This window comes from Trichosurus vulpecula, chromosome 3, assembly GCF_011100635.1.
Source record: "Trichosurus vulpecula isolate mTriVul1 chromosome 3, mTriVul1.pri, whole genome shotgun sequence".
Classification (NCBI taxonomy): domain Eukaryota; kingdom Metazoa; phylum Chordata; class Mammalia; order Diprotodontia; family Phalangeridae; genus Trichosurus; species Trichosurus vulpecula.
In genome coordinates, this window is record NC_050575.1 from 398,920,000 (window position 1) to 398,945,644 (window position 25,645).

General features: G+C 42.5%; 1 protein-coding gene across 1 annotated transcript in view; it reads right to left on the bottom strand.

The window, feature by feature from the left end:
* HYDIN (HYDIN axonemal central pair apparatus protein) overlaps positions 1 to 25,645 on the bottom strand; it is a 455,510-nt gene that overhangs the window by 301,493 nt on the left and 128,372 nt on the right. The window contains exons 9-11 of the mRNA XM_036750079.1: positions 20,715 to 20,814; positions 6,466 to 6,584; positions 1,023 to 1,246 (exon numbers count right to left, since the gene is read on the bottom strand). Coding sequence (XP_036605974.1) covers positions 1,023 to 1,246; positions 6,466 to 6,584; positions 20,715 to 20,814 — 443 coding nt within the window. The remainder of the gene's footprint in view (positions 1 to 1,022; positions 1,247 to 6,465; positions 6,585 to 20,714; positions 20,815 to 25,645) is intronic.

Here is a 25,645-nt window from a genome sequence, read left to right on the forward strand (position 1 = left end):
AGTGCAAGGAATATAATACATAAAATCTGAATTCATATGTGGCCCTGTTCATTTTAAACATTAATGTTCTAAATAGGTAAGGATTGAAAACAAAAATGTTTAGAGTAAGCACCTACACATAAGCCTTGTTTTATGATTCCAGATGCCCAGAGGCAGGAAAATCTTGTTGCTAATGCTTGGACGCAATTACCACCATTAAATATTTCTTTATTTGTAATAAACACGCACTTTTTTCTATAGTTGACTTAACCTCCAGTATGCCAGTGACGTTCTAGGTTCATCAAAGAGGGCCACTTCCCAGCCATCTCCAAACCATCTGCTAGGAGTGTCTATCTCTCACCTCTCCCTTTATTTATGGGGCCTTCAGGGGCAAAAAACCAAGAGAACAGGCCTTGCCCTGCCTAGTCACAAAGTTATTGTGAAGATCCAATAAGAGAGCAGAGGTGAAAATCACTTTAAAACCAAATAACACCATGAAAAGTGTTATTAGTATGGAGGGTATTCGTATGCCTAATCGAAGGGCCTCGCATTATTTTACAAATGAGGAAACCGAGGCCCAGAGAAGGGCGATCACTCAGATACTGAGGAGCAGAAGCAGGATTCTCTACTTTTTTTTAGAAAAGTACCTAAAGCTCAATAAATGTTTGCTGGATAAATAAATGAATGCAGAGAGTCCCAGATTTTTTTTCTAACTGAAGCACAATGTGCTCTGTGACTAATAAGATCTCATCTTCATACAAAACAACAAAGGTTGGTAGGGTAAGTCACAGTCTCCTTGCTCAGAACACAAACAGAGAAAGGGCAGTTAGTACGGAAGGTGGCATTCTGCTAAATATCGGCAAACAAGGTCACTGAAGTCTGAGTTAGCGGCTCAGCCACACACTGCTCTTCCCAAGGATAGCATCCGTAGCAAAGTCCAGTAGTGGTTCCACCTGGCCATGGGGAAAGTGTTAACAAAAAGAGCAACGTTCCGGAAAGCTGATGTTTTCCCAGCGTTTAAAGCCCAGCTTCAAGCCCCTTACCTGATGGTCAGTTTCACAGGTTCTGGGGATCCATTGACATTGAAAAGGAAGTCCTCCTTGAAGTGCCCCAGGATGCTGGAGCTGAAGGAAATCTGTATGGTTTGTAGCCCCGAAGGCTCCACGATGCCTTCCTTGGGGTTAAAGAGGAAACAGGATCCCAAAGGTGTCGTTGGAGGGTCCAAATTAAAGAGGGCATCGATGCTGCCTTTGTTGGACAGAATGGCCTACAGCAGGGAGGAGAAGGCAAGAATGAAAAGCTCTACAATGGATGCTTCTTTTTAAAGGGATGAATTGCCCTGTTTCCATAGAATTAGTGGGTTGAGATGATTAAGGCAGGGATAAGGGACAGGAATTTTAAGCAAAGAAAGGCACCAGGGGGAAAATGAACCATCTAGTGCAGTGGTTCTGGATGTTTTCCTGGGTCATAGCCCCCTTTAGCAGCCCCTCTCAGAGTGGCATTTTAAAAATGCATACGATGGCCAAGTATATTGAAATACAGTTATCAAAAACAATTTACTTTTTTTTTCAATGGTATTGACCCCAGGTTAAGAAAACCCCTCATCTAATATTTGGAATATAAGAAGTCAAGAACAAGAAATTAGGCAAATCATCTATTATTCAATTTCCCCCTTTAAAATGAAGTTTTAAAATCTGCTGTTCCTATATTTTACCTCATGGCTCTATAAGCATTTATGATAATCACGTATTGATGGACACTTTCTCTAAGAAGCTTTAAATATGTTTTCTGACACTGTCTGAAACATGTGAGGTAGCTAGGTAGGCAGTCCTCATTTTACAGGTGAGTAAACTGAGTTTAAGTGACTGACACCAGGAGAAAAAAGCAAAGTTAGAGGAGCCCAAGGTACCTCACGACAGAAATGGTCTCACAATGTAGAGCTTAGCTGGATCTCACAGTCATATTGATTGAGAGATGAATAAAGCTGAATGTGAAGATTCGGAATGACAAGGATTCTTTGTCCTGTGCTTCTGGCTTCACCCTTCAGAGCACTTTACCATGCCTGATGCAAACTCCAATGTTCACAGAATTTTAGGGGAGAAGGGACCTCAGAGGATGTCCAGCCCAGCTCCCAAAGTGATCTCTCCCAGTTCTCCAAACACATGGGGCAGCCTCCTGTCATCCAAATCACTCTCATTTCTGTTCACTCTTTTCTCCTCCTCTGAAATACTTCTCTGTCCCTTCTCTTCCTTTACCTAAAGGCTTGCTCATTCTTTAATACCTGCAAAAAGGCTGCTCTTCCATAGAGTTTTCTCCCTACACTGACCTCCTGAACAGTTAATATCTCACTATCACTTAGTAATTGATACCTTTTTGATATATGTGTCTTAAGTTCCCTGGAAGCAGGCATCATCTTCTACACACTTTCTATTCTCACTGATTAACACTAAGCTTCACACATAGTAGATGTTCAATAGAGGACTGGGCCCTGGACCTGTGATTGCATTGGTACAGAGAGCTCTCAACAAGAAGCGTCTTTTAAGCCCTTACTGTGTGCCAGGTACTGGGCCAAGAGCTGGAGACAGAGAGAAAGGCCAAAGGAGCTCCCATTCTAATGTGTGAGAAAACTCCATCTACCAATTCACATCTGCTCTGTCTCTGCAATTCAAAGTCTCAGAGAGCTGCGTGGGGCACCAAGAGATTAGGTGACTTGCCCAGGGTCATACAGACATTATGTGTCAGAGGAGAGTTTTGAACCTGAGTCTTCCCGTCTTCAAAGCCTGCTCTCTATCTATCACGCTTCTGCTCATCTTTAAAAAAAGGAGGGGTATTATAAGAAAAGTGCTTTTTCAAGCATAAAATGCCATTATAATAGTGTAACTTAACATAGGTTAGCTATTACTATGGCTGCTGAGCACAGAATCATACAATCTTAGGACTGGAAGGGTCTTCAAAGGTCATTTTGTCCAACTCCCCTATTTGAGGCACAGAGGTTCTTGACATCCCTAAGAAATGAAAGACAGCCATCCCTGTGGAATTGAGAATGACTCCAGATTCAATCCCTGGGGGGACACTCCTTCTGATCTGGTCCTATGATAGAAGAGCCTGATCCATGATGATGGTATTACTGCCTGCTCATCACTCTTGAACTCCTCATTTTCTTTCCTGACATACAGCATACAGTATGTTGCCATTTTCTTGGTCATCTCTCTGGTTTACCTTTTTACTCCAGTCTCTTGCCAAGTGACATTTTCACCCTGCCCCCCCCACCATTTTCATAGATTTGATTCATTTATTCTCCTCTCCATGAAGCAACAGATATTATTTCCTATTTATACAGAAAGTAGGGAAAATTAAGGGTAAGATGTCTTATCAGCATAGCAGATAAGAGCCAATTCCTAGAAGAGGAAGAAATGAAAATACAGGTCTAACATTATTTCTTTCCTTAATAACAGTAAGACTGAGATTCACAAAATGTTAGAGACAAACATGACCAGAGAGGTCTTCCAATCTAGTCTCCTCATTTTACAGATAAATGAACTGCCCAGGAATGGTGTCATGTGCCTGTGATCCCAACTACCAAGGAAACTGGAACTGGAGGATCTCTTGAGTTTGAGAATGCTGGGCTAAGCTGATCAACTGTCCACACCAAATCTGGCATCAATATGATAAGCCTCTGAGAGTGGGTGACCACCATGTTGCCCAAGGAAGGACTCAGGTCATAATCAGAGCATGTCAAAATTCCCATGCTAATCAGTAGTGGGACTGGTCCATAATTAATTCCTGCACTCTAAACCTGTACAAGTTGGGGAGACTTAGTCTTTAAAAAGGAACCAGTTAAGGAAGCTGCGGTATGCCAGGATACAGATTTGCCCAAGGTCAAACAGCTAGCTAATGGCAGATTCAAACTAAAACCCAGGCTCTTGACTCTCAGCCAAGGAATGTACATTGCTTGGGGTTTTAGTTTACTTACTCTATCTGCCAAGATCAGCACTGGCTAAGGGCAACAGGTTAGTTATTCAAATTTGTCTCAAGTAAAATAATAAATTGATATAGAGAGAAGTAATGAGGCATCAGTGTTTAACATGCAGAGAATGTAAAACTTCCCTGTAAGGGAACACCTTACATTGTCCTTCCCTGCCAATGTGTAGCTCTAAAAATCCTCCAGTATAATGCACTGGCTCATTTAATACTGCTTTATTTTGTTGTATGTTTGTTTATTGTCAAAGTTCAGTAGTGTGTGTGGGCTATATGTTAATAAAGTTCATTGGCTACATTTACAGAAACACCAAATATATTTTGGAGCTGAAATACAGGTTTTCCAATGGACAACTTGTGAAGGAAGCAAGTGGATCTCGGCAGTTTGAGAGGATAATACCAGGACAAGAACATAATTCTGATTATTTTTGTCAGTTAGATGAGTGTGCAGTGGTATTGTTCTCTACCCTCATATTTGATAAATTTCTACCCGTGTTTTAAAGACCAGCTCAAATACCATCAGCTCCATGAAATCTTTCTGGAATGCTTCATTGATCTCCTCACTTCATAACCTCACACATAACACTTTATTCTGTCCTCTTCTGATATAATATCATGCAAAATGTGTATTATAGTTGCCTGGTTTCGTGTCCAGTTGTCTTCTTAATGGCGAAGGCCATTATTTAAATTTTATATTTTTTCCACTGTCTAACACAGTGTTCTGAGCACAGCAGGGTTTTAACAAAGTTTTGAACTGAATAATAACTCTCCCCCCACTCCTCCCATTAAATGTCTTTTCTTTCAAAACCAGGGCATTATAGAAACACAAGAAACTAGATTCCAGAAGAGACTGCCCTAATAGTTTAGTGTTGACAAGTCCCGGTTGGTTGGTTGTTGTCCTTCATTTTCAAAGCGGACCAAAATGACATCACTATGTCAGAGTCAAGGTGCAGTGTGTCTGACTGTGACTGATCTGACTAATATGAGCTTGGAAGGCTCTACCACAGGTCGGGCACAAATAGTCCATGTGAACATTTGGAGTGGAGATGTTTCTAAATTTGTGCATCTCACATTTCTTTTGAGCTACTGCAATTCTGCTTCCCTCATACAGCATAGCACCTTCTTTGACCTGGGCACACCACACTGAGCCAGGTCTCCCATGTCTTGCAATCAATTCCAGAGAGACCTTGAGAGTGTCCTTGTATCACTTCTTCTGACCACCATGTGTGAATGCCTGCTTTGTATTGCCTACCAAACTAAAAACTAAACTGAAGGTGTAAAGCCCTAGGGAGCATGGGAAAGCGGAAGGGTCTAAGGCTCTCTGATTAATTCCTCAAGATTAGGGTTGGAGCTGAAGGGAGGAGAAAGACTGCTTTTCCTCAGGGCCACAGCAGCACACAGGCCACAGTTCTATCCTAACCCACTTATCAGGACTACTGGTAAGTATGTACAAGTGACTATTTAAAAATTTATCAGGGGCAACTAGATGGTGCAGTGAGTAGAGCACTGGCCTTGCAGTCAGGAGGATCTAAGTTCAAATCCAGCCTCAGACACTTGACACACTTACTAGCCGTGTGACCTTGGGCAAGTCACTTACCCCCAATTGCCCTGCCTTTCCCCCTCCAAAAAAAAGGAAAATTTAAAAAGTTATCAAAGAGAAAAAGGAAATGACAAATGATGGAGGGGATGTGGAAAAACAGAGGCACTATTTGTAGAGTTGTGAACTACTCCAAACATTTTGGAAAGTGTAACTATGCTCAAAGAGCCATAAAACTGTGTATACCTTTGATCCAGAAATACCAATACTAGGTCTATATCCCAAAGAGATCATAAAAAAGGGAAAAGGACCCACATGTACAAAACTATAGCAGCTTTTGTTTGTGGTAGCAAAGAACTAGAACTTGAGGGAATGCCCATCAATTGAGGAATGGCTCAACAAGTTGTGATATATGAATGTAATGGAATATCATTGTGCTATAAAAAATGACAAGCAGGATGCTTTCAGAAAAATTTGGGAAAACTTACTTGAACTGACACAAAATAAAATGAGCAGAACTAAGGAGAACATTGTACACAGTAACAGCAATATTGTAACAATAGTCAACTTTCAATGTAGTTACTCTGATCAAGGCAATGATACGAGACAAAAATGAACGCTACCACCTCCAGAGAGAGAACTGATAAACCCTGAGTGCAGACTGAAGCACACTTTTTAAACTTTATTTTTCTTGCTCTTTGCGTGTGTTTTCTTTTGAAACATGGCTAATACGGAAATATGTTTTGCATGACTTCATATGTAAAACTGATACCATATTGCTTGCCTTTCCAAGGGGTGAGGGAAGGGTGAGCAGGAGGGAGGCAATTTAAAATTCAAATTTTTAAAAAATTAATGTTAAAAATTTTTTTACATGTAATTGGGAAACATTTAGCAAAATAAATAAAAAAAAATTTTAAATCATCAAAGCAAGAGCCCCATAAAGTGACCTTATTAGTGACTCTTTTGCTTACCTCATAGCTGTGTATTGATCCAATAAAAGCTTTACCAATATCCAACACACCAAAGTTGAAGAGAATTTTGGGTCCCATTCCTTCCCCTTTGATTCGAAGGGGCAAGCGGCTCTCCCGGCCTGTGGGGGAAGCAATTTAAGAAGGACGTCCTCAAATGTGTAGCCTGAATCCATTTCCTCCAATTCCCTCTGGGATATTGCTCCTCACAGCCACCCCCTCTTTTCCCTTCTACTTTCTACTGGCTCATCCTTTCCTGTCCAAGAAAGAAGCAGGGGGGGGCGGGGAGAAGAGGGAGGAAGATGGAGGGAGGGAAGGAGAAGGAGAAGGAGAAAGAGAGAGAGAGAGAGAGAGAGAGAGAGAAGGAGGGAGGGAGGAAGGAAAAGAAAGGGAAGAAGAAAAGGAGGAAGGAAGAAAAGAAACAACACCTAAATTCATTCCTCTCCCAAATTTTCCTCTCTCTATAGAAGACACCATCTTTCTTCTAATCATCCAGCTTCACAACCACAGAGTCATCCTCAACTCCTCACTCTGCCTTCATCCAGGTAATGAATCAGTTTACAAAGCTTGTTGATTCTAGGCCCACAGATCTTTGGAATCCATCCTTTTCTCTCTAGTCATATAGTCATCGCCATCATCCTGATCACCTCTTGCTTGGACCTCTATGATAACCCCATTGGTCTCTCTTCCTCAAATGTTTCCTCATTCCAATTCATGTCCCATGTGGTTGCCAAAGCAATATTTATAAAGCATAGAACTGACCATGTTGCTTTCCTGATTAGTCACCTCCTGCGGCACCCTATTACCTCTGGGATAAAATACCAACACCTCTCCCCAACTTGTCCCAATCTACCTTCCAGGCTCAGTATGCATTGCTTCCTTTCATGCACTTCTCTGTCCTGTCCCATGCCTTTCTTCAGGATATCTCTTCATATGTGAAACTCCCTCCCTCTGCCTTTTAGAATGACTAGTTTTGTTCAAAGCTCAGCTCAAACATAGCCTTCTACATGGGCCTTTCCCAATTTCTTCAGATACTCATACACCAGTTAGGATGTGTGTGTGTGTGTGTGTGTGTGTGTGTGTATTTCTATATATACAGGTTGTCTCCCCTGAAAAAAAAACATGTAAGATTCTTAAGGGCACTTCTACCCTGCTCTCTTAGCATTTCGTTAAATGATTGTTGATTGAACCTGCATTATTTTCCCTCTACTTATCCCCACCTCCTCTTCACCTCTCCCTGACCAGATTCTGCCTTACAGATTGTCATCTACTTGCCAAGTCAGTATTACTGCAGAAGCTCTTTACAATGGGCAGCAGAAATGATAATTTAGTCAGCTTGGGAGATATATCTTACCTTTAGGGAACAGAAGTATTGCCAGTTTCTTATCTTTAGAGAACAGTTTTTATTGCAGCTTTGAGCTACAAATTCTCCATAAGAGAAGAAAAAGAAAGGCCCACACTGGGTACGTTTTCTCTCTCTCTCTCTCTCTCTCTCTCTCTCTCTCTCTCTCTCTCTCTCTCATTCTCTTTCTCTCTCTCTCTCTCAGTACTGAATACTTATCAGGATTATGATTGTTCTCATCAAGATAATTTGTAATTGCTCTAATCCAGGGAGAAAGACTTACCTGTTGATCTACCATTTAAAATGAGAGATTTCACTAAGACTCAAGTGGTCCTTACTTGGCCCTCTAGTATCATAGATACAGAAGTATTCTGCCTTGCACATAGTAGGCACAGAATGAATGGGCATGGAGTTAAAGTATCCCTCACTGAATAGCAACAGAAATCAAAGCCTTTTGAGAGCAGACTAAGGTTTTAACTTTCTAATACTTGGAATGTAAATTCCTTATGAAAGGGGCCATGTCTACTATTCATATTACCTACTTATGAGGGAGGGAGTCCATTCATTCAAGCAAACACCCCATCTCTCCTAAACTACCTATCTTAATGACTTGACAATACAGCTATTGAATTAATCAGATCAGAAGGTTTTGGACTTCCCATGGGTATCTTAGGAGGCTCTCCAGAATGGCTGATGGCAACATAAGCATCAGGAGCTGAGAACAGACTAGACACTCTAAGAAAGACAGCTTCAGAGGGTGGAGTCGAGATGGCAATTGGAAAGCAGGGACTTGCGTGAGCTCCCCGCCAGGTCCCTCCAAAAACCTATAAAAAATGGCTCTAAACAAATTCTAGAACTGCAGAACCCACAAAATAGCAGAGGGGAGCAGAGCCCAGCATGGGTGGAGGCAGGACTAACCAGACCAGGAGCCAGGCAGAGCGGGCCCTAGTGCCTGAATCAGTGAGCTGTGGCAGTTACCAGACTTCTCAACCCGCAAACACCAAAGACAACAGAGAAGGTTAGTGGGAAAAGCTGCGGGGGACAGAGTGATAGGAGTTCATGGTGGTCACCACCCCAGGGGAGGTGGGGGTGGTGCAGCTACAGAACTACAGCTGCAATTGCTTCCAGCCCCAGGCCCAGCTGGTGGGAGGAATTAAGTGGCAGATCAGAGCTGGAGTGCAGAGCCTGCTGAAGATCTAAGTCCAGTCTGGGTTGGGGGTTCTTGGGGAAGGAGGAGTGCTGGTGTAGCAGAGCTGGCTGTATAGAAATAGCTCTGAAAATGACAGCGCATCCCCTCAAGCTTGGAAAAAAAGTACTCTTTACTCTACAAGCTGTCATACCCCGACGAAAAACTCAAGGGTCAAGTAGTTGGCTGGGAACATGGCCAGGTAGCGAAAATGGACTCAGATTCAGTCTCAGACTTTGGAATCTTTCTTTGGTGACAAAGAAGACCAAAACATACAACCAGAAGAAGTGAACAAAGTCAAAGAGCCTATATCAAAAGCCTCCAAGAAAAATATGAACTGGTCTCAGGCCATGGAAGAGCTCAAAAAGGAGTTGGAAAAGCAAGTTAGAGAAGTAGAGGAGAAATTGGGAAGAGAAATGAGAAGGATGTGAGAAAATCATGAAAAACAAGTCAACAGCTTGCTAAAGGAGACCCAAAAAAATATGGAAAAAAATACTGAAGAAAACAACACCTTAAAAAATAGACTAACTCAAACAGCAAAAGAGCTCCAAAAAGCCAATGAGGAGAAGAATGCCTTGAAAGGCAGAATTAGCCAAATGGAAAAGGAGGTCCAAAAGACCACTGAAGAAAATACTACCTTAAAAATTAGATTGGAGCAAGTGGAAGCTAGTGACTTGATGAGAAATCAAGATATTATAAAACAGAACCAAAGAATGAAAAAGTGGAAGACGATGTGAAATATCTCATAGGAAAAACCACTGACCTGGAAAATAGATCCAGGAGAGATAATTTAAAAATTATTGGACTACCTGAAAGCCATGATCAAAAAAAGAGCCTAGATATCATCTTTCAAGAAATTATCAAGGAGAAGTGCCCTGATATTCTAGAGCCAGAGGGTAAAATAGAAATTGAAAGAATCCATCAATCACCTCCTCAAATAGATCCCAAAAAGAAATCTCCTAGGAATATTGTCGCCAAATTCCAGAGCTCCCAGATCAAGGAGAAAATACTGCAAGCAGCCAGAAAGAAACAGTTTGAGTATTGTGGAAACACAATCAGAATAACACAAGATGTAGCAGCTTCTACATTAAGGAATCAAAGGGCTTAGAATACAATATTCCAGAGGTCAATGGAGCTACGATTAAAACCAAGAATCACCTACCCAGCAAAACTGAGTATCATGCTCCAAGGCAAAATACTGACTTTCAATAAAATAGAGGACTTTCAAGCTTTCTCAGTGAAAAGACCAGAGCTGAATAGAAAATTTGACTTTCAAACACAAAAATCAAGAGAAGCATGAAAAGGTGAAAAAGAAAGAAATCATAAAGGACTTACTAAAGTCGAACTGTTTTGTTTACATTCCTACATGGAAAGATGGTGTGTATAATTTATGAGACCTCAGTATTAGGGTAGCTAAAGGGAATATGCATACAAATATATACGTGTGTGTGTATGTATATATATACATATGTGTATGTGTATGTATGTATATATGTATGTGTGTATATATATGTGTGTATATATATATATACACACACATATATATATAGACAGAGGGCACAGGGTGAATTGAATATGAAGGGATGATATCTAAAAAAATAAAATCAAATTAAGGGATGAGAGAGGAATATATTGAGAGAGGGAGAAAGGGAGAGATAGGATGGGGTAAATTATCTCACATAAAAGTGGCAAGAAAAAGCAGTTCTGTAGGAAGGGAAGAGGTGGCAGGTGAGGGGGGATGAGTGAATCTTGCTCTCATTGGATTTGACCTGAGAAAGGAATACCATACACACTCAATTGGGTATCTCACCCCACAGGAAAGAAGGAGGAAGAAGATAAAAAAGGGGGGATGATAGAAGGGAGAGCAGATAGAAGGAGGAGGTAATCAAAAACAAACACTTTCAAAAAGGGACAAGGTCAAGGGAGAAAATTCAATAAAGGGGGATAGGTTAGGAAGGAGCAAAATATAGTCAGTCTTTCACAACATGAGTATTGTGGAAGTGTTTTACATAGTGATGTACATGTGGCCTATGTTGAATTGCTTGCCTTCTTAGGGAGGGTGGGTGGGGAGGGAAGAGGGGAGAGAATTTGGAACTTAAAGTTTTAAAAACAGTTGTTCAAAAACAAAAAATGAAAGTTTTTGCATGCAACTAGGAAATAAGATACACAAGCAATGGGGCATAGAAATTTATCTTGCCCTACAAAAAAGGAAGGGGAAAAGGGATGGGAGGGGAGTGGGGTGACAGAAGTGAGGGCTGACTGGGGAATAGGGCAACCAGAATATACGCCATCTTGGAGTGGGCAGCAGGGTAGAAATGGGGAAAAAATTCATAATTCAAACTCTTGTGAAAATTAATGCTGAAAACTAAATATATTACATAAATTAAATAAATTAATTAAAAAAAGAAAGACAGCTTCAGACTCTAGAAGGAGCCATAGGGGAGCTTGGTGAGGACTTCCAGAAGGGGACAAAAGGAAATCCAGGAACTGGGAGCTGTGAGTTGCCAAATGTACTACTTTCCCCTCAATTATGTAGTTATGGGAGAGTGTGCCTCAAGTATGGGGGGTGGGGTGGGGAGATAGTGGCATTTGTATCAATTGTTTAGTTAAATGCCCATTTCTAAAAAGCTCATTAAGCCCATCTGACATTTGGTATCAACTGATAATCAATAGAGGAGAGCATCCTGAGCTTCAGTATTAAAAACTATCCCCAAATCTTCGGGTTGCCCTTAGAACTCCAGGGAAGAAGTAACCAATCACTCTCTGGGGATTTTGCTAGACAGTGCATGAGGCTTTGGGATAGTAGCCTTACAGCCTGTGCTATACAATGTAATGGTAAAATTATTTTGGCAGCACCATTAGATGCTACCGCCATTAATAAAATGACTGATATACTATGGACAAGTAAACACTATCACAAATTTATTTTCAGTGCTACTGTAATACCTGTGGTATGGTACAATGGAAAGAGTCCTGGGTTTGGAAGCAAAGAAGATCTGTACTGAAATCCTACCTCTGCTGCGTATTAGCCTTTGGGGCTTTGTGGGAGTAACTTTCTTTGGGATTCATTTTCCTCATCTGTAAAATGAGGCAGTTGTACTAGATGACCCCAAATGTACGTCCTTGCTCTAAATTTATGACCTTCATAATTTCTTACGCCGGCTAATATCATTTTGCTTTTCTCATGTTAATGACCTTTTCTCATCATCTCTCTAAGGATGTGAATTATGTCTGGCAACTATCGGAAGCCCCTACAACAGAGTCTTGTTCATAGGAATTATTTACTAAATATTTGTGTGTTTGATTTAGATATAATTAACAAAAACATTCATAAGGAAGTCAACTACTCAGGTCAACGATTCAATCTGGGTCTCAGTTTCCTGTCTTTTCCAATGAAGAGGTTGGATCAAATGATCTCAGAGGTCCCTTCCATTTCTATGAGGAAGTTGTAAATGGGCGTGTGCACATGCACACACACACACACACACACACACACACACACACACACACCCCTCACCTCCCACAGCACTCAGTCGCTTAGAGATAGCCTCCCCTACTCCACAAGCCAAAGAGAGGGTTTATTTAGAAGTAGAGATGAAACTAAAACTTTAATCCTACTCACTCACCCCATGAATATTTTTTATTGATTACTGACCGTTGTGTTAGCTGTTGTGCAACATTATTTTTGCCTAATTGATGTTGTTTCTTTCCAGTGGCTGCTTCATTAATAAATCTCTAAGGAATCAACAAAGGAATTGAAACCATGTGGAAAGCAGCTTAGCTCTTTCCTGGCCCACCCTGTTATTCTAATGGCTCCAGTCTATGGATGATAAGCTGTATTTCTCTGGTCCAAAGAAAAGTATCTTGAATATAGATCACACTTTCAGGGTAGCCAAGAAAGAAAATTGTAAATAGATCATGGAATAAACAGTGGGCCGATTTATAACTGTCAGATCTAAAGCTTTCCCCATCTGTTAGCTTGACTACTTTACATTAAAAAGTATATATTTATATATTGAGGTGTGTTGTAATAAAAGAGTGGGCCAAAAGGTTTTCTTTTGTACCACTAATTATTTCAAAGTATTTGGCTGTAAGAATGAGGAGAGTGAGTGATATCCATTTCTGTATTAATAATTTTGTCTGCATTCAAGTGGCATATTCTATAGTGCAACTTGCCAACAGAATTTAATTTATCACAATTTCAAACTCCATTTTTCAAAAGCAAGAATATCAATTAAGTGGGGAAAAGATAACAAGAGGAGCCAGGCCTTAGCCACAGCAGGAAGGATTAAGTTAGTGGGAAGGAAGGATTTTTGATCACTTATGGCTGCAAAATGTTAGTTAACGTATCTTATCTGGAGGTCTTTTAAAATACCATGGTTTCAGTGTGGTCCTGCCTCGAGGCAGGGGGATGTACTAAATGACCCTTTGACATCCTTTCTAGGTCTGTGACTGTGATTGATGTCAGCATGGTTAGAGCATTTGGACTCAAGGCTGGGCTTGAGGGCACCTCAACCACTTACAAGCTGGGAACTATGGGCCAGGCATTGGTTTACCCATCTGTAAAGTGGGATGGTAATACTTGTGATACTTATCTCACCTTCAGCCCTGTAAACCTGAAAAAATCATTGAAATAAGAGTCACTAGCATTATTGTGCTTGGCTTTGAAAACTCCATTCCAAGGGTCTTGCAGATATTCACTAAATTACATGTGAGTATGCAAAAAGCTAATTGAAAGCATGTGATTCATTGTACAAAACGTGGATATTCCCCAAGAGCAGAGACCACGTTTTTGCTGGGCTTGTGTATCTCCCTCTCCCTACAACAGTCCTGGCCCATTCAGTGGTGGTGGTGATAAGGGCTACATTTACATAGCACTTACTACGTGCTAAGTACTTTACAATTATCATCTCATATAGTTGTAACAACAGTGTTACTAGCAGCTGCTGTGGGGGCGTAAGGCTAACAACAAGAGCACACAGGAGGGCTGCTAGCACAGCTTCTTTGATCTGCTTTTCTAAGGAAAGCAACTTTAAGGGGTTAACAATCTCACTTTAATTAAACATACATGTATCATTCACTTAGTTCAGGGGGAAAAGCCAGCACCCTGAACTTCAGAGAGAGTACAAACAGAAATTACAAGCATACTAATGTACAAACTAGCGTACAAACAGAGCAAATAACACACAGAGCTCAACACACAGGCCCCTATCTATCTGACCAAAGAATTACATAGCTACCAGAGAGAGAGGCACCGGAATCTGGGTTTTCAAAGCCAGGGGGCTCTTAACAACTGCTACCCAGAGTCTCATCTGGTCAAATCGCACGACACTCTTCCAGTGAGTGACAGCCCCAAGACAAAATGCCAACCTCAGATCTTATATACCCTTCTCAGGGTCAGAGGGCATCACAATCATGTGAGTCAAACCTATGTGAACTAGGCCTTCCCTTGACCTAAGCAGGTCATCAAAAACTCCCAATTCAATCAAAGATTCCACAGTGCTGACAAGCACTCTAAAAGGAAGACAACAAAAAGTTTATTTTGCTTACCATTACATTTGAAAGGCAAGACTCATTAAAGGTACTTGATTACCTCTGCATTCCAAAAGAGAAAACAGCAAAAAAAGGTCCTACCTTAATTACCATAACATTGGTCCTCAGAGGTAGGTGCTATTATTACCCTCAGTTTACACATGAGGAAAATGAGGCAAACAGGGGTGAAGTAACTTGCCTGAGGTCATACAGCTAGTAAATGTTTGCAGTCAAATTTGAACTTAGGTCTTATGATTTTGGGCCTGAAGCTGAACCCACTGCATGACCTAGATGTTCCTGAATATTGTTATTATTAATTTAATTAATAATTAACAATATTAATTGTGTAAGAAATGGGAGGAGTTTTGTTTCCACAGAACTAAAGGTGTGCTTCCCTGCCCTCCCTCACCCCAGCTTTAACAGAGACCAGGCCTCAAGGTCGGTCAGGTGAGAGGTCAGAGGCTTGTACGCATGTGCATACTTTTTGAGAAGGCAGTCTAGGGAATTAGAGAGGCCAAACCCACTTGAATCTGTTCAAGCTTATCTAGGGTCTGGTCTTAGTCAAGAATCCAGGCCTACTGATTTGCATAATTTGCATATGTTAAAGAGGGAAAGTAGGGGAAGTAAAAGAATATAGTTTAATCCTAAACTAAGACAAGGAAAATCTAATTAACTTCACTTTTGCTTCTGTATCCTTATTATCCTATTTATATAAACTGTATAACCTAGGAAAACTATGTAAAAAACCAAAGATTGTAAACTAACCAAGACTCTAGCAGGAGTGGAGGGAATGGTTACCCCCGCTCCTGCAGCTGTATCAGTGTGAATGTTCCCATGAGCATTATACCAGCTCTCTCGGGGAGTATAATAAAATGCGTTCCTCTGCCCACTCTGGTCCTGAGTTCTTTGGGTGTAAATGGGCAAATCACATGGATTTTCCTAAGGTCACGTGAAGGGAAGCAACAGGCAGCGGAAGCTCACCAGGTTTATTCCTGGATCTTGTCTTGGGGTGTCCTGTGATCCCCATTGCGGTGTTAACAGGGCTACTACTCCGGATTCCCTTGGGAAACCCTGTGATCTGCATGGCCTTCTTAAGGGGACATCACATGGGACTTCCGGCCCTGTCTCAGGAGCCTTGTGATCTTACCGCCATCCTAAGGGGCCATCGCTTGGGTCTTCCTTAGGGTCTGACCCCTAGGAGGCCCTGTGATCCCCACAGATTAAGGAATGGCTACCACTTGGTCTTTCTCTGGGAGTCCTGTGGTCTGTACAGCCTTCCCTAGGTATTATCACAGGGTTCTTGTTTTAACAACCCAGCTAGCAGCTTCGGTGGGGGTGTAAGATCCCTCCCCCACAGGAAAGCACAGGTTCTTTTTATCTGCTTAAACAAGGAAAGCACGGTGAAGGGGTTGATCAGTTTACTTTAATCCAGCATTCAGTTAGCATACAGACAATAATCATTTAGTTAAGGGGAAAACGCCAGCATTCAGTTAGCATTCAGTTAGTTCAGGGGAGCATACAGACAAGCATCAAGAGACAGACCAAATACAGATTCATTGACTTACTTCAGGGGAAAAAACCAGCACCCTGAGGTCCAAAACATTCATTTAGTTCGGGGGAAAAACAAACCAGCACCCCGAACCTCAAAACCAAAATACAAACAAGTTACAAATATCAACAGACAGACCCAATACAATTCATAGTTACCAACATCTGGGCTCGGCCCGAGAGCAAGGGCTGGCCCAGAGTCACGCTTGCTTGCTGCTGCTTCCCACACCAACCGGAAGAGGAAAGAGAGCTCTTCAAGCTGTCCTCTCCCCTCTTATAGGGTTTTTGACATCATCAAGCACCGGCTGAATGACCAGGGCCGATTGGTTCTTGACTTGGCCCCTCCCCCTAGCGTAGACGGTAACACCTCCCCTCAGCCAGCCCCATGACTCATCACACAGGAGGTTGTCTGCTTCCTGACATGCTCTCTGGGCTTCCTGCCCCGGAAGAGCAAGCCACAGCATCCAGAGGCTCAATGAGGTAAGCTGAGTCATTCAAAGAAAACAAAGGCCATTCTGGTTACAGTTCTTCCTCAGGACTTTGGCCCTGCCTAGGAAGTCCAGTGATCCCCAAAACCACCGTTCTCACAATTGTTAACAACACAGGCTACCATTTCTGTAGCACTCTAAGGTTTGCACACTCGTTTCTTATTACTTGATGACCAGTCGGTTGACAGGGCCAGGAGCTAAGAGATCACTCACTCATTTGAATCCCTCGGCCTGAAGTGCACAACTCTTCATCTCTCCAACAGACCTCCCACCTCCCCTTCGAGGTTCTGTGCACAAAGATCAATTCAATATCTTCTTCCTCTGAAGTTATCCTGACGGTGGCTCTTACCACACTTATACCATGATTATTTATATATATATCTCAGCTCTATGCCTATATTATAGACTCCTTCAGTGCAGGGACTATGGTAGTGAGCTGGTATGGTTCAGAGAGCACCGGATGTGCTGACTTCAAATCCTGCCTCGTACCCTCACCAGCCGGGTGAAGCTGGGAGATCACAATAGCACCGACTCCCAGGTTTGTTAGGAGGATCTCAAATGAGATTATGAATGCTAAGTTCCCTGAAAACTTTAAAGCACTACCTGTCATCTACTATTATTATTCATCGCCATGCCCACTCCTCCCCCCGCCCCCCACCCAGTAGACCTGCCATAGCTTTCTATCGCCTTCAGCACACTGCCGTCACTCGAGAGATAGAGCGATTGTCTCCATTGACGGCAGAATCACAGGGCTAGAAGGTCCCTGAGAAGTCACGCAGTCCATTTTCTAGCAAGCATTTGAAGAATGCTCCATATATCAGGGTCCAGGCCCTGCTCATCTCACCCCTAGACCCCTACTCCAGCTTCCTAACTGATCTCCCGGCTATTCCACGGGGGCATGGAAAGAGTCACAACAGACCTGTGTTCAAAGCCCACCTCTGACAAAGGCTGTGGGACTTTGGGCAAATCACATCTCTGAGCCTCAGTTTTGTCATCTGTGAAATGGAGATAATAAAATCTCACAAGGCTGCAGAGGGGATCAAATTAAATAAAATGTGTATAATTCTACATCACCTTAGAGTGTTAGGTAAATGCCAGCTATCATTTAAAATATATACTTATGTGTGTGTATGTGTGTGTGTGTGTGAATGTTTCTCCAGTGCTTCATCTTGGCAGGAAGCTGCCCTGGTCCTCAAAGGCAATGCCAGCAGAGCACAAAACCCCAGAGGACCTCCCAGGGTAGAAAGGGCACGAAGTACAAGGCCAACGAGGGATAGACTGTGTCCATAAGTGAGAGCCCAACCAAGTCAGACTCCTTGCTGGGTCGGCCTCACAGTGAAGAATATTTTGGCCACAGAAGGCCATCTATTTAGGCAGCTCGGTGATACAGTGGACAGAATGCTCAGCTTGGAACCAGAAAGACCTGAGGTTTAATCCTTCCTCAGACAATGACCCTGGGCAAGACACTTAATGGCTCTGTGCATCAGTTCCCTCTTCTGTAAAATGTGAATGATCATAACATCTGCCTCATAGGGCTGTTGTGACGATTAAATATGTTAATATGTGAAAAATATTCTGCAAACAAAGCGCTGTACACGTGATGGGTATGGGAGGTGAGGGGTGGGCACTGTATGTTTCTGTGCAAGGGAAGACTGGTCTATCAGTGGTACAGAGGATGAACTGGAGAGAGTAAGAGGGTGTTCCTTAGTGAACCAAGAAGTTTTACCAACTCCTCGTAACCTAATATTAAGGAAGCAAGAAGAGGCAGTCGCATTTGAACTCAGATCTTCCTGACTCTAGGCCTGAAGCTCTATCCACTGCACTACCTCGCTACCCCTAGATATTATTAGTAGTGGTAGAAGTAGTAATAATAGGTAATATTAATAATAATGACATCATTTGTTGACTTACATCATAGAATCACATGGAATTTACCAAGTAAATGCTAGGCAATCACTTTATAAACCAAAGGACTTCCTCGCCACGTGAATTTTCAAATGCTCTCGTGAAGTCAAGAGAGAATGTCATTTAGATAGAAAATGATACTACTCAGCACATCTGAGCTCCGTGGGATCAGTGCAGCAGGACTCAGGCTCTTCCAAATGAAATGATGGATATGAGTAATTGGATGTAACATAGTCGAAGCGGAGGGTTGTGAAATTGTAACGACCGACCTTGGCCCCAGAGAAGAAACATGAGGATGCTCCTCTCCCAGCTCCTTTTCGAGGGTCGAGGCCGGGGGAGGTTTGTAACATCGTATTCGATAATGTCCATCTTTCTTGATATGGTTGGTTTTGATGAATTTTTTCCCCTTCTTCCTCTTTTTGCCTTCTTTGTTATTAAGGAATGATTGTGTTTGGTGGGGGATGAGGGGAACATGGAGAAATATAAGTGATGTGAAAACGAAGATAAAGATAAAATCCATTTAAAATAAAGATATAAAGGTAAAATAATTGTAAGCAGTCACATACTATTTGAATATTGATAGAGAGTGGTGAAATATCCCAGAATACAGTTAACTGGAGTATCCTCAGAAATCTGTGGGCCAGAAGATGCACCAGAACCACAAGGTGAGTCAATAAGCTATTATGGGCCTTAGCATCATGCTAGCCACAGTGCTGAGTGCTGAGAAAGCAAAGAGAGGCCTCCGCTCCCAAGGACCTCATCATCTAATGAGGGAGACAGCATAACTTGGAGCAAAACAACATGATGGCACTGGGGAGTTGGGGAGGTCAGTAACAGCTTCCTGTACAAGGCGAGATCTTTAGGAAGGACCTGAAGGAAGCCAGAGGAGGCAAGAGGGGGAGATGAGGAAGGAGAGCATTCCAGCATGGAGCTGGGAGATGGCACCACTGGATGTACATAAAACATGGGACACCTTTCAACTCCACTGCAGAATGCCAAACCCCACAGGGTCTCCTAGATCCCTAGGAAGATTATAGGTTCAGATGAGTTGTGTGGGGGACTGGTCACAGACAGGATCTATTGTAGATTCACTTTTGAAATATACAGGGATTACAACCTGTCGGGTGGGCAGTACCTGGATAAATCAAGGATCCCTCCTAGTCCATTATAATGTCTTAGTGGTTGGTGAGGGACTGGAACACATGCCTAAGGGTTTTTCAAATGAGAGACTAGTCCAGACTCACTGGGAGCCCCTCGGGTGAAAGCCAGGTCCCTTGCCTATTAGACAGAATGTACTTTTTTGCAGTATTTAATGCCATTGAAAGAGACGTTCTATTCCTGGGCATCCTGGGATACACAGTTTTGACCTAGTTAGAATCATACAGTTTTCATAGAATCTTAGAGTTATAAAAGACTGTCCATGACCCAAGTCTAAACAAAAATCTCCTCTACAACAAACCCAGCAAGTGGTCACTTGACCTTGTCTTGAAGACCTCCAAAGACAGAGGAACCCACTGCCTCCAGAAGTGGCCCACTGCCCTTTTGTTAGCTCTAAACATGGGAGGTTTTCCCTGAAATAAAGCTTGAATGTGTGCCTGCACCTTCCACCCATTAATTGCTCCTGGTTCTTTCCTCTGGTGCCAAGCAGGATGAGTCCAATCCTTCCATAGGAGGGTTCTACAAATACTTACAACAGTAATCATGTCCTTCCTAGGTTTTCTTTTATTCAGATCCCCAAGTACTTTAGCCAATCAGCATAAACTTTAGACCTTTCTGCATCCTGATTGCCATCCTCTGAAAGTACTCCAGATTTTCAATGTCCTTCCCCAAAGATGGGGCCCAAAGGAGGACAGGACACTACAGCTAAGGTCTGACCAGGGCAGAAGACAAGAAGACTCTCACCTTCATGGTCTTCAACATCTTGCCTCTTGCCAAATCCCAAGATTGCATGTTTTCTTCACTATCATATCACACTTCCTATGGAACACACAGTACACCATAACCCCCTCAATCTTTGTCAGATTTTTAGACCTTGGAGGAACTTGAACAATACCATGAAAATGCTGCAAGTCTTTTCCTTCCAGAAATAACCATGACACTGTTATAGGAATGAAGACTAAAAACCAGCTCTTTGTGGTAAAGGATGGAGGTGAGCCACAGGACCTCTGAGTCTGAGCCTTTTGACCCCTTGGTTTTCATATGAAATCTCCCATCCGCACCCTCCATCTGATTGAAACCTTCTGCTCTGTACCTGAAATGTCACAGTAAATTGTTTGCTGATAGAGCCTGGCTTCTCGAGGGTAAAAGGTCACACTGATTTGAGTTGTTGAATTGGGCCATACCTCTCCTTCCTGAAAAAAGAAAAAAAAATCACTGGACAATCAAAAGAAGACCCAACTTTAAAATGTGCTCCATGCTATGATTCCTTGAAGTATGAGAAGGGAATTTTTTTAAATAAAGAAAAGGAGGCACGATTTTACCCAGATGAAATACAGCCTGGCATATCACGCAGAGTGCTGTGCAGCAGAGCAATCATCTGTAATTGGCTGCCTCAAGTGGTGGCACAAATTAAAAACGTATAAGTAATTTCAAAAGGGCTTAAATTAAGTTCAGGAAACCAAGATGTTTGGGACACATTCCTAAACCTGGAGATTGATGCCAAGGATCCATTGTTCTTTGCTGCAGCACATTCCTTCCTTCCCTTGGTGCTACTGTCTGACACAGAATTGTTGTTTGTCCTTTGTTCTTGGTGTCTTGACTTGCAAGTGAATTGCATCCAAGTGAGACAAGGCTGTGCAAAGTCACCAGTCCCACTCTCTCTTCCAAGGTCATCTGAGTCTGGTAGACTGGAGATGGCCCCAGATGCAGCAAGAAACCTTAGTCTTTTTAAACTAAGGTCTTTCCCAGGTCTCAGTTTGTTTGAGGCAACACCCTTTCAGTGATTTAAGGATAGGTAAGAAATGAGGCAAAACATGGCCTCGTTTCCCTACTCAACAACAACAAAGAGAAATGAAAAAAAAAAGTAAATCAAACTAGGAAGGGAAGACCCTCAGGGTTTCTGGCCAGAACCTAGACAAATTGTCATTTACATTCACTCTGAGCCATCAAAACCCAAACAAAGACTAAGCGAGCCTTGTGCTAGGACCTTTTATTGGCCAATTAGTGAGAGCCAGAGAAATTTGGGTTTAGGACACAGTCAAGCAGCTCCATTTGAATCCCAATGGGCTTTATGAAAGCCTGGTTTTCCAGAGCTCAATTTCAAGAAATCATAAATGAAACTACATGGGACAAAAGAGTTGTCTCCATTTTCAAAAATGATAGAATAAATAAGTAGAAGAGAGAAAAAGAAAACACAGAATACTGGCCTGGCTGGACCAGGTACCTGATCCTGTATTCTAAGCTATCTGTTCCCATAGCCAATTAAGGGCCTTAAAGGAAAATTCCAAGTGTGAACTGGTCTAGCAATTAAAATTTTATGGGTATGAGATCTGAGCCCCTATAAGGAAAAGACCATGTCTTTGGGATCTGGACCCCAAAAAGGAACCCCCCCCTGGACTTTCCCCAGTGGCCCAGGTCCCTGGCGTTGGCAATCAGGGCCAGGTGCAGACAATGAAAGGGCAGTTAATTAACTGGGAAGAACTGATTTCCCTAGGCCAACGCCAGGGACCTGGGCCCCACAGAAAAGTCCAGGGCTTTTCCCTTTTGGGGGTCCAGATCCCAAAGACATGGTCTTTTCCTTTTAGGGGTTCCGATCTTATCCCCATCAAATTAATATTCTAATATGATTCTAGTTTATATTAAAATTAATAACTTAGGAATATTTGAATCTCTTCCTTTAGGTATCTTAACTTCATATCATTCAGTCAGTCAATAAACATTTATTAAGTGCTGTGTGAGTTAAATAAAATGTGAAGACTTCACAGGAAAGATATGTATAACTATATATCTATATCTATACTAAGAAATGTTTAAAAAATCAAGAAATAGGAAAATAGGGAAGTGGAAAATTCTGAGGCCGTGAGAGTCCGATGGCTCAGCCTCTGGGAAAGTTAACCCTGAAACTTTTTGTTCTTTCTTCTGGTTCTGGTTTAAAGATTTGCTCAGTAAGGATAGGGTCACTGTGATCTGCTTTCCTTTACTGTAAAAGTACTGTAGAAAAATGGAGAGTGTCTCCCCCTCCCCTTATCCTATTCTCCTTCTTTAGATTTATAGATGTCACCTCAGTTGTAATCATTAACTAAGGGAATGGGAATTGGAGTTTCTGTGCCTCTATTTCCCTGTTCTTTGTCTAGCTTTTGTGCTCAGATTGTAAGCCCGCCTCCCAGCCAATGGTGAGAAGGGTCAGAGGTGGGCGGGAATTCTCTTGTGTTAGGTATAATTATTGGTGCTTTGCCCCTTGTAAAGCCCCTCCTTTGCTGGTTCTGCTCTGTGCTAGCAGGGGATGCCCTATTCTTGAGAATGGAATAAAATTTATTTCTGTTCCCACCCTGAGATGGCTCCTTATTATAAATTTAATTGATGAGGGTCTTTCATCCCACACAGTGCCTATTATTTTATAGGAATTACACTAGGGCTACAAGATGAGGCAGAAGACAGTCCTTGCCTTCAAGGAGCTCCTAGTCTAATGGGGGAGAAAATAAGCCAACAAATAGGTATAAACAAGCCATGTACAGGATAAACAGGAAATCATTAAGAAAGGGAAGGCACTGGAATGAAGAGGGGCTGGGGAAGGCTTCCTGTAGGAGGTGATATTTTGGTTGGGACTTAAAGGAAGTAAGGAGGTAGAATAAGTAGGGAGACTCTTTTAGGTGTGGAGGACAACCAGAAAAAATGTTCAGAGACAAAAAAATGGAGTGTCTTGTTCGTGAAACATCCTGGAAGCCTGGATCCAGTGTCACTGGATCAAAGGGTCCATGTGGGGGAGTAAAGAGTAAGAAGACTACAAGGATAGAAAGGGGCTAGGTTATGAGAGGCTTTGAATGCCAAAGGTGATTTGGAGCCCCTGGAATTTGCTGAGTTGGGGGTTGGGGTGATCTAGGTGTGAAGTGATGAGGCCTGGACTAGGGTGGGGACAGTGTCAGAGGAGAGAAGGGGGCACATTCAAGAGATGCTGCAAAGGTGAAGTCAACAGGACTCAGCAATAGACTGGATATGTGGGGGCAAGAGATAGTGAGGAGTCCAGGATTAATCCTAGGTCACGAGTCTGAGGGACTGGCAGGATGGTATTTGCCCTCAACAGTAATAAGACAATTAGGTTTAAGGAGAAATAGGTGTTCAGTTTTGGACATACTGAGTTTAAAATGTCTCTTGGGCATCTAGCTGGTGAATGATAAATCATTATAAAAGATCTTCCATATTATAGTGTAAGCCCGGCTTTTCTTCCTTCCCCCCATCCTGCCCCTGAAAGACTCTCTGGTTTGGAACACCAGACATTCCTTTCCCCCTTTCTTTCTTGCAAAGACCTTTAAGACTTTCCAACTTGGAATAAAGAATCAGACATTAACCTCTCAGACATCGCTCTCTGGCTGGTGGACCCAAAGAATGGAATACACTAGGAGACAGGCCCGGACAAAGAACAGGTAATTCTTAAGACAAAGGACAGGAAATTCCGCAACTACTTCTTGAGGATTTAGCCAGTTCTCAAAAACAAAATGATTGACAAGATCTTTCCCTCCCGAGGGGAGTGGCTGCCCCTTCTGGAGGGGAACATCCGGGACAGTTAGCAGTAGGCCCTCCTTGTTCAGGAAGCTATAAAAGTCCCCACATGGAACAAGCTAGTGGGATCTCACTATGGAAAGGAAGCATACTGGGATCAGTTTGCTTCTTGGGCCTTGATCAAGCTGGGCTGTGTAAACCGGAACCCCCCTCAGCTTTGAGAAGATCAAGTGTTGGAGTTCCCCTGAGAGGTGATGAATCTATGTTGTTTGTGTCTTTGTCTTTGTTGTGTTAACTGCGTTTGTTAGAGTATTTCCCCTGTCTTTCAATAAAAACCATGTTCTCTCAGGGGTGTGCCTTATTGTCAGCGCGAATCCGAACCCAAACCTAACTTAACTTAATTGAACAGCTGGAGATGTGAGATAGGTAGATTGTTTACATGGAAATGGTAAATAAATCCATGGGAGTGGGTAAAATCACCAAGTGAAGAAGGATAGAGGGAGGAGGGAAGAAGGTCCAGGATGGAGACCTGCAGAACACCTTTGGTTAAAGGGTATGAACTGCCTAGCATATAGCAGGCACTTAGTACATTTTCATTGAGTGATTGAGGAGGGGTGTCATAGGCAGGAGAGCCAGGAGACAGGTGGTGCCCTGAAAATCTAGAAAGAAGGGGATAAAGGAGAAGAGAATGGTCAGCAGTGTTAGAGGCTGCAGAGAGGTCCAGGAGAATGAGGACTGAGAAAAGGCCACTGGATTTGACAACTAAGAGAGCACTGGTAACTGTGGAGACAACACTTTTGGTGAAATGATAAGGTGGAATGCCAGATCATAAGGCTTAAGAAGGCAGAGGAAGTAGAGGCTTTTTGAAGGAATGTAGCCTCCAAGGGCAGAAGAGATACAGGACAATAGTTAGTGAGGATGGAAGGATCAAGTGAGGGGTTTTTGAGGCTGGGGAAGTAATTTTTGGAGTAATTTTCAACCCTTTCTGTTCCCTACAACACAGTTAGGTGGCAAAGCAGATACACACACAGACCTAAAATCAAAGCCAGCCTCAGGTACTTCCCAGATGTGTGACCCTGGGCAAATCACTTAATGTCAGTTTGCCTCAGCGCGCTCATCTGTAAAACAGAGATAATAACAGCACCTACCTCCCAGGGTGGTTGTGACAAGATAATATTTGTAAAAGCACCTAGCCAGTGCCTGGCACATAGTAGGTGTTTCCTAAGTCCTTGTCTCCTTCCCTTATTCAATCAGTTTCAAAGTCACATTGATTCTGCCTCTAGAGTCTCTTTCCATCTTGTCTCCTCTCCACTCACAGTGCCAGCACCTTAGTCCCTCATCAGCTCTCACCCAGACTACTGTCTTCACCTCCAGTCTCTCAGCTCTCCAGTTAATCTTGCACACAGCTGCCAAAATAACTTTCCTAATTCACCAGCTTGACCAATTATTCTATTCAAAACCTTTCAGCAGCTCCCTATTACCTCTAGGCTAAAACACACGCCTTGGTTTGGGCATTTAGGGCTCTCT